General features: G+C 35.7%; 1 protein-coding gene across 3 annotated transcripts; it reads right to left on the bottom strand.

Moving 5' to 3' along the window:
• Positions 1 to 549: 549 nt before the first annotated feature.
• LOC131643798 (phosphatidylinositol-3-phosphatase myotubularin-1-like) lies at positions 550 to 18,397 on the bottom strand. 3 transcript variants are annotated; one of them, XM_058914117.1, is made up of 19 exons: positions 18,149 to 18,397; positions 17,987 to 18,055; positions 14,782 to 14,856; positions 13,930 to 14,001; positions 13,377 to 13,446; positions 13,212 to 13,261; positions 12,386 to 12,675; positions 12,203 to 12,276; positions 11,991 to 12,054; positions 7,811 to 7,867; positions 7,264 to 7,363; positions 7,054 to 7,167; positions 6,389 to 6,558; positions 6,114 to 6,198; positions 5,737 to 5,964; positions 2,835 to 2,894; positions 2,689 to 2,753; positions 2,325 to 2,604; positions 550 to 1,355 (listed from the first exon to the last, which is right to left on the bottom strand). In XM_058914117.1, the coding sequence occupies exons 1-19, from the start codon at positions 18,248 to 18,250 to the stop codon at positions 849 to 851; spliced, it is 2,532 nt and encodes an 843-aa protein (XP_058770100.1). In that variant the 5' UTR covers positions 18,251 to 18,397; the 3' UTR covers positions 550 to 848. The 3 variants fall into 3 exon arrangements, with proteins under 3 accessions (XP_058770100.1, XP_058770101.1, XP_058770102.1); XM_058914118.1 differs by lacking the exons at positions 14,782 to 14,856; positions 17,987 to 18,055; positions 18,149 to 18,397 and having other exon boundaries at positions 13,384 to 13,446; positions 13,930 to 13,997; XM_058914119.1 differs by lacking the exons at positions 14,782 to 14,856; positions 17,987 to 18,055; positions 18,149 to 18,397 and having other exon boundaries at positions 13,366 to 13,446; positions 13,930 to 13,985.
• Positions 18,398 to 18,686: the final 289 nt, after the last annotated feature.

Raw genomic sequence — 18,686 nt, 5'->3', positions numbered from 1 at the left:
GATGAGATTGTGGACAATTTATAATATTTCCAGTTTTTAACATGGAGTTCCAGATTAGTATATGTTTGTATTATGAGTCAATTTCCATCCTAAAAAATAGAAGCTACAATTGTAGCTTCTTACCCAACCCAACTCAAAAACAAAAAAGATTATTAATGAAAAGCTTTCACCCTTTTTAGATATCTATAAAAACCACCACTTATGAGTTAACAATGATAAATTTTAAAAGTTATGATATTCTTGATTTTTTGGGATGAGTAGTTGAAACTTGTGAGATTGTCTCTTATGCGAATTAATCTTTAAGATTAGCCTCTTTTTTTTTTAAGTATATCTTGTTAATGAAACCTTTTTTAAGTAAAAAGTAACATTTTAAACCTTTTTTAAGTAAAAAATAACAATTTACAATTCATCTCAAAAAAAGGGATAGGTTGAGTAACACATTAATGATTAGAATACATACCCTTGGCATATGTTGAACTTTATCAGATTGTGAACATAATGAATTGGAACTTTATCAGATTGTGAACATAATGAATTGGGACAGTAATGTAATAACAGGACAACGACTGATTGTCTTCATTAAGATGTAGCAAAAATGTTAACAATAGAAAAACCAGATCCTCTCTACAAAATTGATCTTATTAAGAATGATTCCAATGCAATTGGCTACTATTGTTGTCCCTAAATTTACAATTATACACATGAAAATAATAATGAGGACCACTATGAGACTCTAATAGCCTGTACAATTCCGGAGAGCCCAAAAAATGTTACGGCAAAGAAGAAAACTAAAATTGGTTCATGTAGTTGTTTACTATCAAAGTCTATTTAGGAAGAAAAGTTTCACTTTACTTGGGCTTGAAATAACTGTCATCAATCGAAAGCCGGTCAAATGCATCAAAATTTGCCTTCAAACCAACAAACTGGCTACCTAGTTGAGCACAAGCACCATTTGGCCACATGCAGCCTCCATCTCTACTGCGAAAAGGGCATAGAGTTTCACAAATTCGACTAATAACATTGTTTCCTTCATCATCTTCTGTTACCGAAAGAGATATATCCTTTTTGTCGTTAATCACAGCACTACTTGATACTTGCCTAGAGGAAAAATGCAACTTTTGAACTGCATTCTCTGGGTTGTTTTCAATGTCAAGAATGCAATCACCACTATTAGAAATGTGAATCTTGCACCCAATTGACTGAATTGCTCGCTTTATGTCTGTGTTTTCTTTTATTATCCTTTTCGACTTGGTCATAGCTGAGATGTTTAACAGTTTCTCACGACGCAATTCAGCATTCAACGATTCTATAGTATTTGTATTTTCTCTAAGTTTCCTTTCTGCCACTTCTTTAGCCTGTTACCATTCCACACAGTACTAATAGCATTAAAAGGAAAATCCTAACTGATCAACAATTCAACTCATTTGGGACAATATACAAACATTACAGATTTGTTCGGATAATTGATAAGCTTAAAAATCGTGTGTGAAGATGAGTAATGGCCATCCACAGATGGAGAAATGCAATGGCTTTTGAATAGAACATAGTAAAAATTAGAAAATTAAGAAATATAGCTCTTAGAATTTGGGTTGATTCTAACTCATCCCTACAAAAATGCCTTATAAGGTGAGGATTGCCTCTACTTATAAACACACGTCATATTCCTGAGCAATATGGGACTAAATTCACCCCTTCAAACCCAACAAAATGAAGGTGTTGGAGGCTACAATGAAGGCAAGCCAAATGCTGCAATTTAGGCGACTAGGGGCGGACCGAAATGAAGGCGGAAATTCCAATACACCCCTCACGTTCGGGCCTCAACGAGGCCGAAGCGTGGACGATACAAGAAGTCACACAAGTGATCTAGGATAGGCTCTGATACCATCTTAAATTTGGGTTGGAATTAATTCACCCCCCTACAAAACCGACTTGTAAAGGTGAGGATTTTTCCCACTTATAAACACAACACAGACCCTATCTCTAAGTAATGTGGGACTAAATCCACCCCTTCAAACCCAACACAATGAAAGTGTTGGAGGCTACAATAAAGGCAAACCAAATGCCGCAATTTAGGAGACTAGGAGCAGACCGCAGTGAATGCGGAATTTCCAACAATAACCTAAGAAAGGATCAAAGATGTGTTGAAGCAATGTTGATTAATGATGAGTTAAAAATATTAAATTCGATTAGAATGTTTTTTACTTTTGTAATAGTAGATGGATAAAAGAATGTCAAATACTATCATATATGTAGCTGTCAGTGTCATGTGTTTTTACATTAGTAGTGTCGACGTGTCTGTGTTGGATTCCGTGCTATATATTTACCTTCTGCATCTCATGATTTTTCAGCTTTATCTTCCTACATTGTGCTTCAATCTCTCCACTCTGTGCTTCTTCTGGGCAGGCCCAACGAAGGTGGAATTGGGGCCATAAAGTTGGGGCTAACGCTGCTGCAGGGGGGAGAAGAGGCCCATTGTACTTCAGTGGTTCATAAAAGGGATTACAGTGCACATGGGAAGCTCCTTCTGATCTCCGCCTATCAGCCAGGTATGCCCATACACATCCACAACTTTCAAAAATATTGCACTGCAGCCTCTCCTTCTCACTGAAAAACAGATGCAATCATAACAGAATTCAATAACCAGCAACAAGGAAACTGCACTTCCTTTGGTGCGCATAATAGAAATACCTATTAAAGAAGAAGTTTCCAAAGCGAGAAGAGAGCATGCAGTCTAAGAAGTCCACCAGGAAAGCCTGAATAATGAAATAGTATAAGTTACCTGCCGGAAGGACAGAGTTTAACAAGAAAACAAAGAAATATTCCAGAACATATACCGCAGAAAACTCAAAAGCAAAAGGATACATCCGCATCACTTGTGACACACAATCAGCCCACTGAAAAAATATAAGAGGAAGTGAGTTCATGATAAACATTGACACTGAACGTAAGTATTATGCAAAAAAAACAAAATATATATAATATTCAAACCTAAATCAATCACCAACTCTAAGAGCACAGATAAAATTAGTTGGAATAATATAGCCATCCAGATTCCATGGTCTAAACCTCAACATGCATCACAATACGGGTATTGAATACGATACATATCTAATAATGCGATACATAAATCATTAAAATATATAAGGATACGACACATTTAAGATTTGTATATAAAAAATTAGAATTAGACATTAGTTAAATCATAGTCTAACATAAATAAACTTTGAAGACAACTTTTAGAATATTACTAAGTATTAAATCTAAACGTCTAAGATAGTATAATAGTATCAATGTTAAATCAAAACCGTGAAATTGAATTTGCAACAGTTGAAAGTAGGAAAATATTATGGGCAAAGGAAACCAATCTTGACAAAATGGTAACCATGAGAGAGGATATTAAATGGGTGCATCACAAATTACATAGGAGAGAAGAGGTAATTAAAGTTGAGAGAAGAGTAATTAAGGAGGGGAAGTTTGATTCATGTATTAGAAAAAATGAACAGGCATGAGATAAACAGGACGTATATCTGTGGCATATTAGAGACGTGCCGACAATGTATCGCGGTGTGTCACCTCCATATCGCAACATATCAGAATTTTTTGTTTTATTCATTAAAAAAATCCAGATAGTATCATGGCGTATTGAGTGCGATTTGGCAGAGATTTTCGGGTATCCATGTTTTCATAACTTCAGATAGTAAAGGATAAGCTAAATAGATGAAAAAATTATTAATTTATGCAAGCTCTGTCTAACATGCACAGGTGAGACAAATGTTGCATGATGCACAGGTGCATTGCACATCCTTTATTTACCCTTGGATTGAGCAACCTCACCATACCTAATAGTAGACTATCTACAAAGTATCTTTCCCATCCCCTCCAAAATTAGTGTCTTTCACCTCAATTCCACTGTCGCCTCCCTCCCCCTTCCTTTACATCCGCCATTTATCAGGGAGCCACCTGGCACCTACTTCCTCCTTCATCTAGCCGGAACAGTACCACGCTAAACACCCTTACCATCCTGTACCTCCCCATTACCTAGAAATAATATACTCTTCATCTTTGTATAAAAGAAAAATTCCAGTGTTTCTGGTGTCTCCTTTTAGTGAATCAAGAGGAAATTTAATCATTAAAGATGTGAACATTGTGGATGAACCAGAATGCAAGTAAGAAATTAAATCATAGTCTACTTGTCTGGTTGAGATCCATTAATGAGTGGGAAAGCTTCTGAATGAAAGAGAAATAGCCAAGCTGGCAAGGAATCACCTATGGTGGATCGGAGAAAACCAGATCTAAGACTCCATAGAAATATTCAGACTGAACTTAGTTAGTATCCTGGGGAAAGCAGAGATAGAGGTGGCTGAATGTGGCAGGGACGATAGAGACCGTAGTTCTCTAGCATTTGGCTTTTTGGAGTAACAACAACAACAACCAAGTATTATCCCACTAAGTGGAGTCAGCTACATAAATCAAATTACTGTCATATTGTTCTATTCATGACCAATATGGCATAGTAAATGAGAAGAAAATCCAATACAGAAGGTTTATCTTAAATATGCTGGAATTCTATATTAGAAACTGGTACCAAAGTACAAATTAATAGTAAATCGGACTTTTATGTATGGCACAATATGCTATGCATAATTACATACACTATATAGAATAGATAATATAATTTACACAATAAAGAAATAAATAGTATACTATTAAAAGACAACTCCTATTCAAGAAATTCGAGTCTCTCCCTCCAAGAGTTTGAGAGCCGGGTCTCTCTCTCCCAAATCCATTCAAAAACTATTTTATAACCACTGTCTAATTTTCTTTCTCTATTTATTCCTAAGTATAAACATAATTGACATCAAAAACGTAATTGACCATAATAAGAAGTCTATCATTCCATCATCCAAAGGTGATAAAATATTGTGTAAATGGTTTGTGCATGGTAGGATTTGACTATTTATACAAACTTAATGCAAAATTAAATGAAAACATGGATTTGGGTACAAAGTCTCTAATTCAATCCATGGTAATGAATGCTGATGTCCCCAAAAAATTTTGAAGCAACCATTAAGTAAAAACAAATGGATTTAATTTGTATGCACAGTCATGTAAAAATAATGTGTTTCACAAGTCACGTTACATCATGTGGCAACACATCGTTGGATGCATGTGTAAAATAACCTTACACTGACGATGCATGCAAATTAAACTAAAAACAAATAATATAAATCACCCATGAAATTAAAGTGTCACAATAGAGAAATATGAATTTAACAAACAGCAAACTATAATATCTTAAAAATTAAAACTTCATTATCATCATTGGTTCATCAGTGTAAAAAATCTCAATATTGCTTCACCTAGCCCTGTTATTTACTATTTTATTTTCACAAGGAAACTAACTCACAGTCACGGCCCATTAAACTAAATAAAGACTGAAATTCTCTTGGGCTTGCTAAGTTTTTGGTCTAAGCTGGGCCAACAATCAATCTCTTATTATTTGTGATGTCAACACTTACTGACAATACCACATCATTAAATTTGTACTGATACAAACCTTCAAAGGATTAGCTCAAATTATTCCAAAAAAATGAAATAAAATTAAAAAAATTAAGTACGCATTGAAGCATCAATTTGAAGGAGAGATTTCTAAGAAGGAAACATCTAGAGAGAGAAGCTATAACCAAGTTTATTTTTATTACTCAATGATGCCTAGAGGTTATGTACGGAACAAACCTGCAAAAAAATGGGAGAGTAGTTGTTTGAGTTATGTGCATGAGATGAAGTTGGAGGTTGAGACGTGAATGTCCCTGATGACTGGTGCATGGGTGATGATGGGATGCTAGTTGAAGACTGTTGCCTAGATAACTCGAAAGACACGTTGCCACATTCAGAGATAGATGGTGTCCCCACACGATCAGAAAACGGATGACCAAATGCTAGCCAGTCTTTTTCAACAAGTGCCTATACAGAAAGAAGCGCAATTAAAAGATAAATTCATCGACTCAATTTTAACAGCAATGTCAAAGAGCAAAGAGGGGGAAATTTGTGCATCTTCATATGGTGACATTGGATAGAAGACATTCAAATAGTTTAGTATGGCATTTCCTTACCTGGAACCCTTTAAATGTCCGATAGTACGGATCAAGCAACAAATTAGCAAGTGAAACTAACTGGCTTGTCCTATCCCATCCGTCACTACCAAAGAAAAAAAAGTACGCTCATCATACAAGTCAAAAAATTTGAAACAACAAAATAATCAAGCTTTTTCATACTAACTGGGTCGGCTCATGGATCAAACTACGCCATAATGTTCTATCAAAGAGATGAAAGATTGTAATTTTTATTTTACAAATTTAGACTAGTGACAAATACACTATCATAGTACCTGCAATGTACAAGAACAGAAGCCTTTTCCATAGCAATACGAGCAGCAATCCAAGCTGCACCAGCTAAGACATTCTGAATGTGCAACAACCATCCACTGTCCCCAAGGGTTGACACTGAAGCAGACATACTGCTTAAATTGCCGCCACCCCATATTGACCCACCATGTCTCTAAACAGAACTCATAAAAACAATCTTAATACAACTCATAAAATTGGAAGCGCACATTCCATTAATTAATTCCACACAAAAGTTACTCTAGCCAGTCATAAACAAGTTCGGTAGAACATGTGTTAGTGTCATTAATTGGAAATCTTCGCAAGTTAAACAGTCATTACATAACAATTTTGGACTTCGATACAATATAATTATGACAAAGACCATCAAGCAGTATGTTATGAACAACATTTACTATTTGTATCAAAGTCCTGTATCAGTTGACCATGCTACAGGGTGAATTAAGAGAGAATAATAGTTTTAAATTTTTTAACACTACAGTCCACATTCAGTTTTTGTAAATCAACCAAAAATTGTCAAAAAAGTATAACATCCAATCCAACACTCTAATTTTTGACACAACTGCAAAGCAAGCTATTTTGCTAATCCACTCAGCTCAGTAAGTTGAGAACACAAATAGCAAAAACACTTTAGCTTTCAGATACTGACCAAAAAAGATGACATTCCATCTGATGATGTTCTACCATGAGTGTCCATGTATTCTCGGAGCCGAACAAAGCTCTCTCTCATTGCATGAATGTTGTCTATCCCAAAAAATATAACCTGACAATATATAAATTAAGAATGTTAATGCTTTAAAATGAAGCCAAATTTTAAAAATTAAAAAACAAGTGGACAATTCAAAAGCCTATTACTGACCTCAGATTGAAAATAGTTTGATGATGATTCTGAACCACCTCCCATGGCTCCATTAGCTATTGCATTTTTCTTTGGTCTTGCATCAGCGATATATAGTTTTCTAGAAGAGAAATACAATTTTAGAATGTTTTTAAAAAATGCATGGAGGATCACACCCTAAACACAAGAAGCATAAACCACCTAAGAATGGCTCCTGTTAATTAAACCATTTAAATTATACTATAACTACTTGAGGAAAAATGAAATTTTAGCTTTCATCTAACAACTAAGAGTTTAGGAGAGGTTGTTAGAGATATGGCCATTGCAGTAGGGAGCAAGTTACAGATATGAAAACCAATCTTTAACCTTCACCCAAACAACTTATGGTTTTGGGAGAGGCCATCCTTGATTTGCTTCTGACATATACTTAATATGGATGCAGAATTCATGTTTTTACCAAAGATAATAAGTAAATTGCAAAAATAATTCATGTTTAATGTCAATGCATAATTCATGTTGAATTTTACCAATATGTTAACAATTCAAGAATATAATATACAAATCTGACCTCCTTGAGCCATCAAGGTTGCTGCATAGTGCAGCCACGAGTTTTTCATCCAGGTTGCTGCATGAAAACACATAAAACTTGTTATTGCTATGCTAATTTCATTTCTCAGAAAAGACATTTAAAAAAATATTCAAACAATCAAGAACCGGGAATAAAAACAGAATTAGCAAAAAGAAAATGTATTAGCCACAACTATAACTTCAATGAAGAGCATGCTAATAGCCGGCTACTTCCTTCTAAACTGTTTATATAGCATAAAGAACGTTGTTAAAACTTCAATCCTTGGGAATTAACTTAATATATCCTGTTGTAAATAAGTTATTTTTTACTGTTTGTAGTAATTTATTTTCGGGCTTTTATAGTTCATTAGTTAGGCCCATTAGATCAGAATAGTCTTATATAAGGAGATTAGTGCTTGTAATTTTAACATACTTGAAATTTACTATTCAGTTTCAAACGTGGTATCAGAGCTATCGTTCAAGAGGGTTTCGCTTCCGCATAAAAACCCCTGGCCGCCTCAACTGCGGTTTCTTTTCTCAAAACCCTAGTCGCCTTAATTGCAGTTTCTTTTTTCAAAACCCTAGTCGCCTTAATTGCAGCTTCTTTTTTCAAAACCCTAGCCGCCTTAATTGCGGGTTATAGGTTCAGAAACATTGTTCACCACAAATATTGTTCATCGACGGAAACACTGTTCACTGCAGAGGCTTTGTTTTTTTTTAAAAAACAAACTCAACTAAAGGTAGTAGGCCTCTTTACGACTAGTTTGCTGGTTCTTTTTTATAATATTGAGTCTGACACATTCGCAATACATCCATCAATATGTCAGAAGGAGAATTGGTTCAACTCAACAAAGACGAAATAGAGAGGCTGAAATCCCTCCTAGGTAAGTTATAGAATCCAACATGTACTTCTATGTTGGTACATTCAGGTACGTTTCGGTTTTCACTTCCTCTTGGTAAGTCTCAATTTTTTTTGGATTCAATACACCTTAGATAAACCCTTTAACCAATATTAGATACTGGATTCTGGAACCACTGACCACATGACACCTTTATCCACAAACTTTTCTACTAATTCACCATGTCCTTGCAACAAAAAAGTATCCACTGCAAATGGTATCCTTATAACCATATGACACCTTTACCCACAAACTTTTCTACTAATTCACCATGTCCTTGCAACAAAAAAGTATCCACTGCAAATGGTATCCTTATAACTGTAGTTGGGCAAGGAGATATCCAAATAAGCCCATCTATAATCCTTCGAAATGTTCTTCGTAATCCTAAATTGTCCACTAGCCTAATTTCCATACAAACACTCACAACTGACCCATCATGTAATGTTTTTTTTATAACTGTTAAGAAATGTGGTTGGACCTAACTCAACCCTACAAAACCGGCTTGTAGAGTGAGGATTGCCCCCACTTATAAGGACATGTTTAGGCCATATATTGTCCGATGTGGGACTCTTAACACACCCCCTCACGCCCAGGACTAGGCAACTGGAGTGTGGAAATAAATGGCGGGTGGCCCGATAGCAGAAACCATAGAAGGTGGTCCACCGGATCTTAAACGAGGCTCTAATACCATGTTAAGAAAACATGTTCAGGCCATATATTGTCCGATGTGGGACTCTTAGCAATAACAATGCTTGTGTTTTTCAGGACAAGAATTCGGGAAGGACAATTGGAAATGCTAGAGAATGGAATGACCTTTATTACTTGGATAACCAAAATACTCTTCCAAATCTATTCAGCAAGGACAAACCATTTTATTCATAATCAATTAAAATCAACAGAGAAAAGGTCCTTCTGTATCATTGCCGCCTTGGTCATTCATCATTTAGAGTCATAAAACAATTATTTTCTTCATTATTTAAAAGTTTAAATGTGGAGTCTTTGTTGTGAGGTGTGTCAACTTGCTAAACACAAGTGTGTCTCTTTTTCAGTCATCAATAAAATAAGTATTTTTCCGTTTTACTTAATTTATACTGATGTCCGGGGTTTGTCGAATGTTCCAAATATATCATGTGCTCGTTGGTTTGCAACATTTATTGATGATTGTTGTTAAGAATGTGTGGTTGAAGCTAACTCAATCCTACAAAACCAGCTTTTAAGGTGGGGATTGTCCCCCACTTATAAGGACATGTTCAGGCCATATATTGTCTGATGTGAGGCTCTTAACACACCCCCTCATGCACAGGACTGGACATCTGGAGCGTGGAAATAAATGGCTAGCGGCCTGATAGCATGAGACCCACCGGATCTTGAACGAGACTCTGGTACCATGTTGAGATGAGAGAGACTAAGAGGCATTTGAATTAAACCGTGTATTTTGAAAAGCACTACGGAGACTGTATTATATATATATATATATATATATATATATATATATATATATATATATATATATATATATATATATATATATATATATATATATAGAGAGAGAGAGAGAGAGAGAGAGAGAGAGAGAGAGATTACAGTTATTTACGTGATATAGTCGAACTAGTCTATACAGTTAATCCGAGCCATTGTCTGACAAGAAATGGAAACTGGCAATGGACTTGAAGATGGAGGCACTGAATAAGAACAATACTTGGGAATTGGTTTCTCTGCCAAATGAAAAGAAACTTGTAGGGTAGAGATGGGTATACAGTGTAAAATACAAGGTTGATGGATCTATTGAGGTACAAGGCAAGATTGGTTGCCAAAGAATTCATCCAAACTTATGGAGTAGATTACCCAGAGACATTTGCTCCATTTGCTCCAATTTTTAGCAGCTAATTACAATTGGAATTTACATCAATTTGATGTGAAAAATACCTTCCTTCATGGAGAACTTGATGAAGAGATCTATATGGATGTACGCCCTAGATACTGTGAACTTATTACCACTAACATCGTGTGCAAATTAAAAAAGACTTTATATGGACTCAAGCAATTACCACGAGAATGGTTTGGAAGATTCAGCAAAGTTAAGATAGGTTTGGCCTTTAAACAAAGTCAAGGAGATCATACTCTATTTATCACATTCTGAGACAAGGGAAGTAACAGTTTTATTAGTGTATGTGGATGACATTATAGTAACAGGTGATGATGAGAAGGAGCAGCAATTGTTAGGCGAACACTTAGCCAAGGAGTTTGAGATTAAGAACTTGGGAAAATTGAAGTACTTTCTGGAAATTGAAGTTGCCCACTCTAAGAAAGAAATCTTCATATTTCAACAATAATATATTACAGATCTTCTACAAGAGACAAGTAAGACAGCATGCAATCCTGCAAGTACACCAATTGATCCAAGTGTAAAGTTTGGGAATGCAAAAGAAAATATTTGGTTGATAAGGTAATGTATCAAAGATTAGTCGGAAAACTTATATACCTATCGCATACTAGACCAGATGTTGCTTTTGATGTAAGCTTAGTCAGTCAATTCATGCACCAACCAAAGGAATTTTGTTTGAACGAAATGGAAGAGTGAATCTTGAAGTATATAGTGATGTTGACTATGTAAGGTCAGTTGTGGTCTTGTGGATAGAAGATCAACTAAAGGATATTGTACTTTTCTGGGTGAGAATCTTGTGACTTGTAAGAGTAAAAAAAAAGTGTTGTATCTAGATCTAGTGCTGAAGCAGAATTCAGAACAAAGGCACAAGGGATATGTGAACTACTTTGGCTGAAAATGATATTAGAAGACTTGAAGATAAAGAGTAATGAACCAATGTGACTTTATTGTGATAATATATCTGCTATTAGCATAGCCCATAATCCAGTGCAACATGATAGAACCAAACAAATTGAGTTGACAGACACTTCATCAAAGAAAAGTTAGACGGTGGTCTTATTTACACTCCATACGTTTCTTTTCAAGACAACATTGCAAATCTTCTAACTAAGGGGCTGAACGGCAATACCTTTGAAAATATTGTTTCCAAACTGAGAATGATAGATATTCATTCACCAGCTTGAGGGGGAGTGTTGTAAATAAGTTATTTTTACTACTGTTAATAGTCATTTATATTCAGGCTTTTAGTCCATTAGTTAGGCTCATTAAATTAGAATAGTCTTATATAAGGAGATTAGTGCTAGTACTTTTAACATACTTGAAATATATTATTCAGTTTCAAACATATCCTATATTATTCTCGTTACATCCAACCAAAAACAAACAATTTGCATTACCTCCTCATATTCCTCATAAGACCAACTAAAGGCTGGGAAGAACGTGCAAGAGCTGCGCCAGTAACTACAGTCAACAGTTCCATTTTGTTAGAAGTACATCGCCACATTACAATAGTAATATGCTAAAGAATGAAAAGGAAAGAAAATGAAAATAGGAAGCATGGGAACTGTGCCAAAAATTTAAAGAAATGTGACCAAGATTTTGCACATACCAGGATGACACCAAGAAATTACAGGCAGTCGGCATCTTGCGCGGAATTTGCAAGCCTGGAGCACTTCATCATCACTTACATCAGGACAATGCAAAGTTATCAAAGGAATGGTTCAGTGGATTCAACATTGTCAATACAACAATAACTAGGAAAAAGCAGGAAGTTCGGTTCTCAATAAATTACCTAATGCTCTTTGGAACAACCAAAGCAAATGGATAATTCTGGCACATTGTATAACTGGAATTCACACCACTTATTCTCCATAACTCATTTGACAAGGTGAAGGACCCGCTTTCAATCATGTCCAATGAAGCATGATGAGAAACTTTGCCAATAAGTCGAAAATATTCATCTAATAAGCGCACCAACGGAGAAGTGTTCTGAAAACTGGAAGGCCCGGGCATAAAAGCATAAAGATCCCATAATACGGTTGGCTTCGTACACTTCAGTAGTGCATCATATATTGCACGTCTCTGTAAGATAAAGATAACCAACATTAGATCCTAAACATGCCAAAAGAAAATAAAGGCTTCTATACAAATGTTAACAACAAAATTTTCATTAGCTCACAGCACTTGAAAATGCGGGTTGCAGGGCTTCTTCAGATGCCCTGTATTGTAATTTGCATATTACAATCATAGTTATAATAATAGGCCAACATTCATTCCCGTAAATGAATGTCACAAATTCGATAAACTTGAGCAATGTTTGGATTGGTGGTATGTGATGGAATGGAATAGAGTAGTAAATAATTGGATTTCATTGTTTGGATTTGCAAATAATGGACGGCGTGGAATGGAATATAATGGAATTCATTCCGTTCCATTCCATCAAATCCTCCACTTTTTGTTTCATCAATGGAATGGAGTCTTTGTTTCATCCCACTCTGTTCCACTCCATTTAATTATGTTACATTCCGCTCTGGTCCATCAATCCAAACATAGCCTTTAAGCAACAATTGAGACTTATGATTATACAGAGGGCATGACTGCTGTCAAAGTAGAACTACCTGTTTCGTACGAGGCCTAAAACCAAAGACTATAATTCTCATATCTTTCCCTGCATACAAGAGCAAAGATAAATCCAGTCTTTAACAAAAGAAGAAAGACCATGTGCTTGAGCTTACTGAAAATATTAAGAATATGTTAATAAAAGGAGCTTACTGAAAGCATACCAATCACCTGCAGCAGTCTTTGTGTTGGTGTCTTGTCTAACTGCCGAGTATTTGACTGAACCTTAACTGCCTGCATTTAAGTGAGAACAACACCACATTACAAACATAGTTCAAAATTTCACAATATTAATAGAAATAAGATATACTACAAATATTCAATCTTGTGTCTGAGTTGACACAATGAGTATTGAGCTAGTAGCACAAGTTTAACTTGTTGGAGAGTCAACAATTTATTAAAAGAAAATTAGAAGAAAAAAAATTATTGAAGAAGTGGTTAAAATATCAAACACCTATTTTCCTTAAATGAATCAATCTAGGCCCTAAATGATTAATCACAAGAATTGCTAAATATTTGAAGACTATATAAATGTTCTATAATTATTGAGTAAAATCTGACAGAAAAATAGTAAAATAAAATGTATGTTGAAAAGAAAAGCAAAAACAGTAGATATCCATTTATAGCATAACAAAATAGTCACGCAATCTTGCACTACATATCCAAAGTAAACAAAAATAAACACAATAAATTCGTTAAAAAGTTGCAAGAACTTACTGTCTTGTTAAACTTCTCAATGGTTGCTAGTGGTATTGTTCCCAGGGCAATAACTTTTCTAGTTCCCTCACTCTAGAAAATGCAATTAAGTAAATCAGTGAATGTAGTCAATACAGAAGATAAATTGGCAGGTAACTAAATGTCCCAGACAAACAACTGAATAAGACACAAAAATACAAACAAATCAGCAGCAGAGCTCATGTGGTGCCTGGCTTTATAGTTTCTAGTTTCGGCTTATAAAATTCTCTCACTCCCCATCAGAAAGTGTCTTCAAACAACACATCTTTAAAAAAGAATGAAGTTAGCCATGTAGGAAAGGAGAATAGGATTTTAAGGGGTCAGTGTGAGGGTTATCTAGGATGAGCCCCTGATACAGAACAGGTGAGCTGAAGCATTTTGGGCTGTAGGTAATTTGTAGAGTGATAGAATAGTGTTTAAGGTTAGATTGAAGTAATTGATGTTCTATGAACAGGACTTAAAGAATAAGTGTTTGAAGCTTGGTGGGTTTTAGGGAAAACAGAAAGAATAATCAACAAACACTTTGATGAGATAAATGATGACTGCAAATGTTAGGTTTGGGTAAATTGGAAACTGAAGAACTTGGTCACTTTTCTGATAAAAATATAATTAGTCCAAAAATTGGAAATTGAAGAACTTCGTCACTTTTCTGACAAAAATATAATTAATCCAAAACCCTATGAAACCATTTATACTGTATTTCTTATGCATATTCAGTCACTTTCCAAGACTGGGCATTTACAAATCACTAATTTGGGACTGCTTCAAGATCACAATATCTATTAAATATCTAGAAATCAGAAGCAGTCTAGAAAATATTATAAAGGAGCTTACCAAAAATATTACACGAAAGTTTGTTACAATCAACACGCCTGCATCATCTGTATTGACAAGAACGACACCATGTCCCTGAGAGTAGACACCATATACCAATTTAATTCCATATAATAGATTAAAACTGGAAAAATGTAAAAACTAGCAAAAGATACACACACACATTAAGACTAGAGCGAGAAGTAAAAATTAGCGAAAGATAGATACACACAGAATAAGTTATATTTGTCAGATGTTATTATAACGGTTAATATGCAGATTGCATCCAACCCATTCATATTTGAGGAGAAATTTGTCTCTTTATTGCCTAATTGGTTTGTGGATAGCAGTGGTGTCGAGAAAAGTATGATAGCAACAGTGCCTAATTCAGCTAGCACCAAAGATAGCAATAGTGCCAAGCAAAGTAATGAACATATAAGATACTAGATAAATCAATATCCTTATCAACAGTGCCCAGCATGTGGCATCCCCATTTGATTTCTCATTTGAACCCCCCACCTGGTTGATAGTCTAGTCTGCGGGATAACCTCGGCTGAAGCAGCAAGTATCATCATCATTTGATATCATAAATGAACCCTCATCCACCCATTAATACCAATCTCCCACCTGCCACCTTCTTGTCCTCTAACAGACTCAATCCTAAACAGTTGGCCACAGAGAGTGAGGGCAGGAAAATAGTATAGTGCTCTTGCTTCTATTATTCAATACCGTGCTGATATTTTCCCTATAATTGAAGTTGAAGCCATGCTACTTCAAGATGAATTCCAACGTGAAAAGATGAAGAAAATTGTATTAACAGAACCACTTTCTGAGAATATTGCTCATGCCACGCCTTTTGTGCCTAACTATACATCTCACCTACCATTGATGTCACTTTTGCACCTAATTTTGATCCTATGTCCCAATTCAATGGCAACCGTGTCAATCCTGCTGATCGTGGCTTCAATCGTGGCAGGGGAGGTCGAATTGGAGCTCATTTCAAGGTTCAATGTCAAATCTCTTTCAAAACAGGTCATGATGCTAGCATTTGTTATCACAACACTCCTCCATGATGCCGTCATCTTGGAATGCTCCACAACAATGGCATGGATCTCCCCCACATTGATGGAATCGGTGAACTAACAGTCCCAATTAATGAACCTCTAACTCTAATCAATGGAAAACACCTGCTCCACATGGACCTCCTCCTGGATTTCCCTCACAACTTCTACATCCTACGCCCTTTCCTCAAGAAAGACAACCACGTGCCTTTATTACTGGTACTGATGCTGAGAGTCACAGCTAGAGTCAAGCTGGTCAAAACTGGTACCCTGACTCAGGAGCAACACACCATGTGACAAATTATTCTTAACACTTCCTTAATTCAATTACATTTTCAGGAAATTTTTAAGTCTTGCTTGGAAATGGCTAAGGCTTTCCTTTTACTTCTATGGATTCCACATACTTCCACTCGCCTTACAAACTACGCACAAATCTTACATTTAAGAATTTATTACTCGTTCACGGCATCACAAACAATCGCATATATGTTGGTCAATTTGCAAAGGATAATAATGTTATGTTTGAGTTTCATGCTGACAAATGCTTGGTTAAATCAAAGGCCAACTCTAAAATCTTCTCCAAGGCTACCTAGGAAAGATGGTCTCTATTCCTTTGGGACTCTTCAAGAAACTATTGTGTCTCCTCCTCCTTGTGTCAATTCAATCACATGTGACAGTCCCAACAACTTTCAATTACATACAAAATTTACTTGGGACTCCTACCTAGTTGTCTTTCCAATTCACATTATAAATCAGCTTTTGACCTATTGTTTGCAGATGAATGGGAGCCTGCTCATATTCTTTCTCACTATTGTTGAAGTACAATTCAGTACTAAGGTTGATGCAGTGCAAACTGATGGTGGAGGAGAGTTCCAGGCTCTAACCTCTCTATTCAACACAAAAGGCATAGCTCGCAGGCTAGTATGCTTACACACACATCATCAAAATGGCTCAGTAAAGTGCAAACGCGTGTCTACTGTGGAAACAAAAATCACACTATTGACACGGCCAAGCTTGTCTCTCGAGTTTTGGGATCATGCATGTCTCGATGCATATTTAGTCAATAGGATGCCTACTGCAAATCTAGACATGAAGCCTCCATACTTCATTATTTCTCAGTAAGTCCCCGACTACAAGGTTGTCAAAATTTAAAATACTACCTAAGATGGGAAAGGGGAGAAAAATATGGAATAAATGTGATCGTGACACGGGTTTGTTTTTTATCAAATAATAACTAACATGGATCATATAAGATTCTACCTAAAATGAAAAGTTGTACTTAAACAATTGTATACACACATATTAATTAGTATATGAAAATATCCTTAAAACATAACTAACAGTTCAACAAACTTTAATTGAAAATGCATATGAAAACCGGCAAGAATGTCGCCAGTGACACGTGCGACCAAGAATGTTGGTCGTAAATAATCATAAAATGTAAAATTACACTATTGATAACCTTAGGTGTTGCTACTAATTTAAGCGTATTTGGAACCGGCAAGCCCAGTTGGGCGTTATGTGGCTGTCATTTATCTTCCATGCAATATGAGTTACATCTGTTCTCTATGAGCCACCACCGGCCAAGTTTCATTTAATGCATCCTCAAAGTTCACGTGAACCCATATCTAAAAGAATCTTTAACATCATATAAACTAGTTTCCAATAACATAGAAAACCGGAACAGACATTCACCAGATACTGCCAACTCAAGACAGATGTCAGATATCTGATCATCTTTATAAATCAATGTTTGTACTACTATCTCGGTAATAACTACCCTCGTGCAATGATTTCATAGCCAATTAGCAAAACATTTACATGTTACACGTGACAAACTAAGCACGGTGAGTTCGCACGATGTATAGCATTCACACGTAAATAACAACACGGCATATCGACTAACCCTAATCAAGCTTTCATGCAATGAATCTAGTTAACTTGTTATGCAAATAGCATATCAAGTTAAATACTGGCACCAAAACTAACATATATGTACTGAAAATTGAAACCATGTTAACCATTTTTTGCACTATTCTTACAACTACACATTCTCTCAGATTCAGCAACACACAAAAATTAATGAATCAATTCATGAAGAAAAAATGAAGACAGATGATAAATTTTCAAGATTATACAAAAAAAAAGAAAATGGTGTTGCATACTTCTGCCATAACTTGTTCATCCTCAAGCAAGAAATCCAGATTGGCATGAGAGACAAAGCGCGCAATTGGCTGCAAAAAGATTACAAGAACGAAATTAACGAAAAAAGAAAGCAATAAATAACGAATTAACAAGAATAAATAGGTTGAATTCAGAAAAGGAACCTCAATTTTGGTCCATTCGATGGCATCCCAGCTACCAGTGGAGGAGTCTGATGTGTCCCTTAGAGAGGTTGATGGTGTGGCACGGTGTCTTGGCAAGTCCATGCCGGCGAAAGCGGAGGAGCTCCAACTCCGGCGAGGGTTGTGGGAGAGAGAGAAAGGGTTGTGTTAGGTTGAATTGGAGATTACCGAACGTTCTTTGTGTGTTGTGTGCAACTGACCAAAAGGGTAAATGATTTTGTAATTATGAAATAATCAATTGGGCCACCTCATTTATCATATTAATTACTCCAATGTCCAAAAATCCACGCAAATTAAGAAAAATAAAATTTAGAAGTGTCAATGAAAGTGAAATCATTTTTTTTTTTAATATCAGAAAGAGTAGTAATTAAGGATGATGCAAGTAATTAAAAATATGGTGAGTCCCTTATGAAAGATTCTCAACCCTTTGACGAATTTCTATGTTGTTGGTTTATGCTCTTTGGGGATATTTTCATGGAAAGTATGTATTTCTATTGTCCGTGGGGCAACAAGGATCTTT

This window comes from Vicia villosa, linkage group LG1, assembly GCF_029867415.1.
Source record: "Vicia villosa cultivar HV-30 ecotype Madison, WI linkage group LG1, Vvil1.0, whole genome shotgun sequence".
In the NCBI taxonomy this organism is placed as follows: domain Eukaryota; kingdom Viridiplantae; phylum Streptophyta; class Magnoliopsida; order Fabales; family Fabaceae; genus Vicia; species Vicia villosa.
Note: the sequence above shows the minus strand (reverse complement) of the source record. Positions and strands in the feature narration are given on the sequence as shown.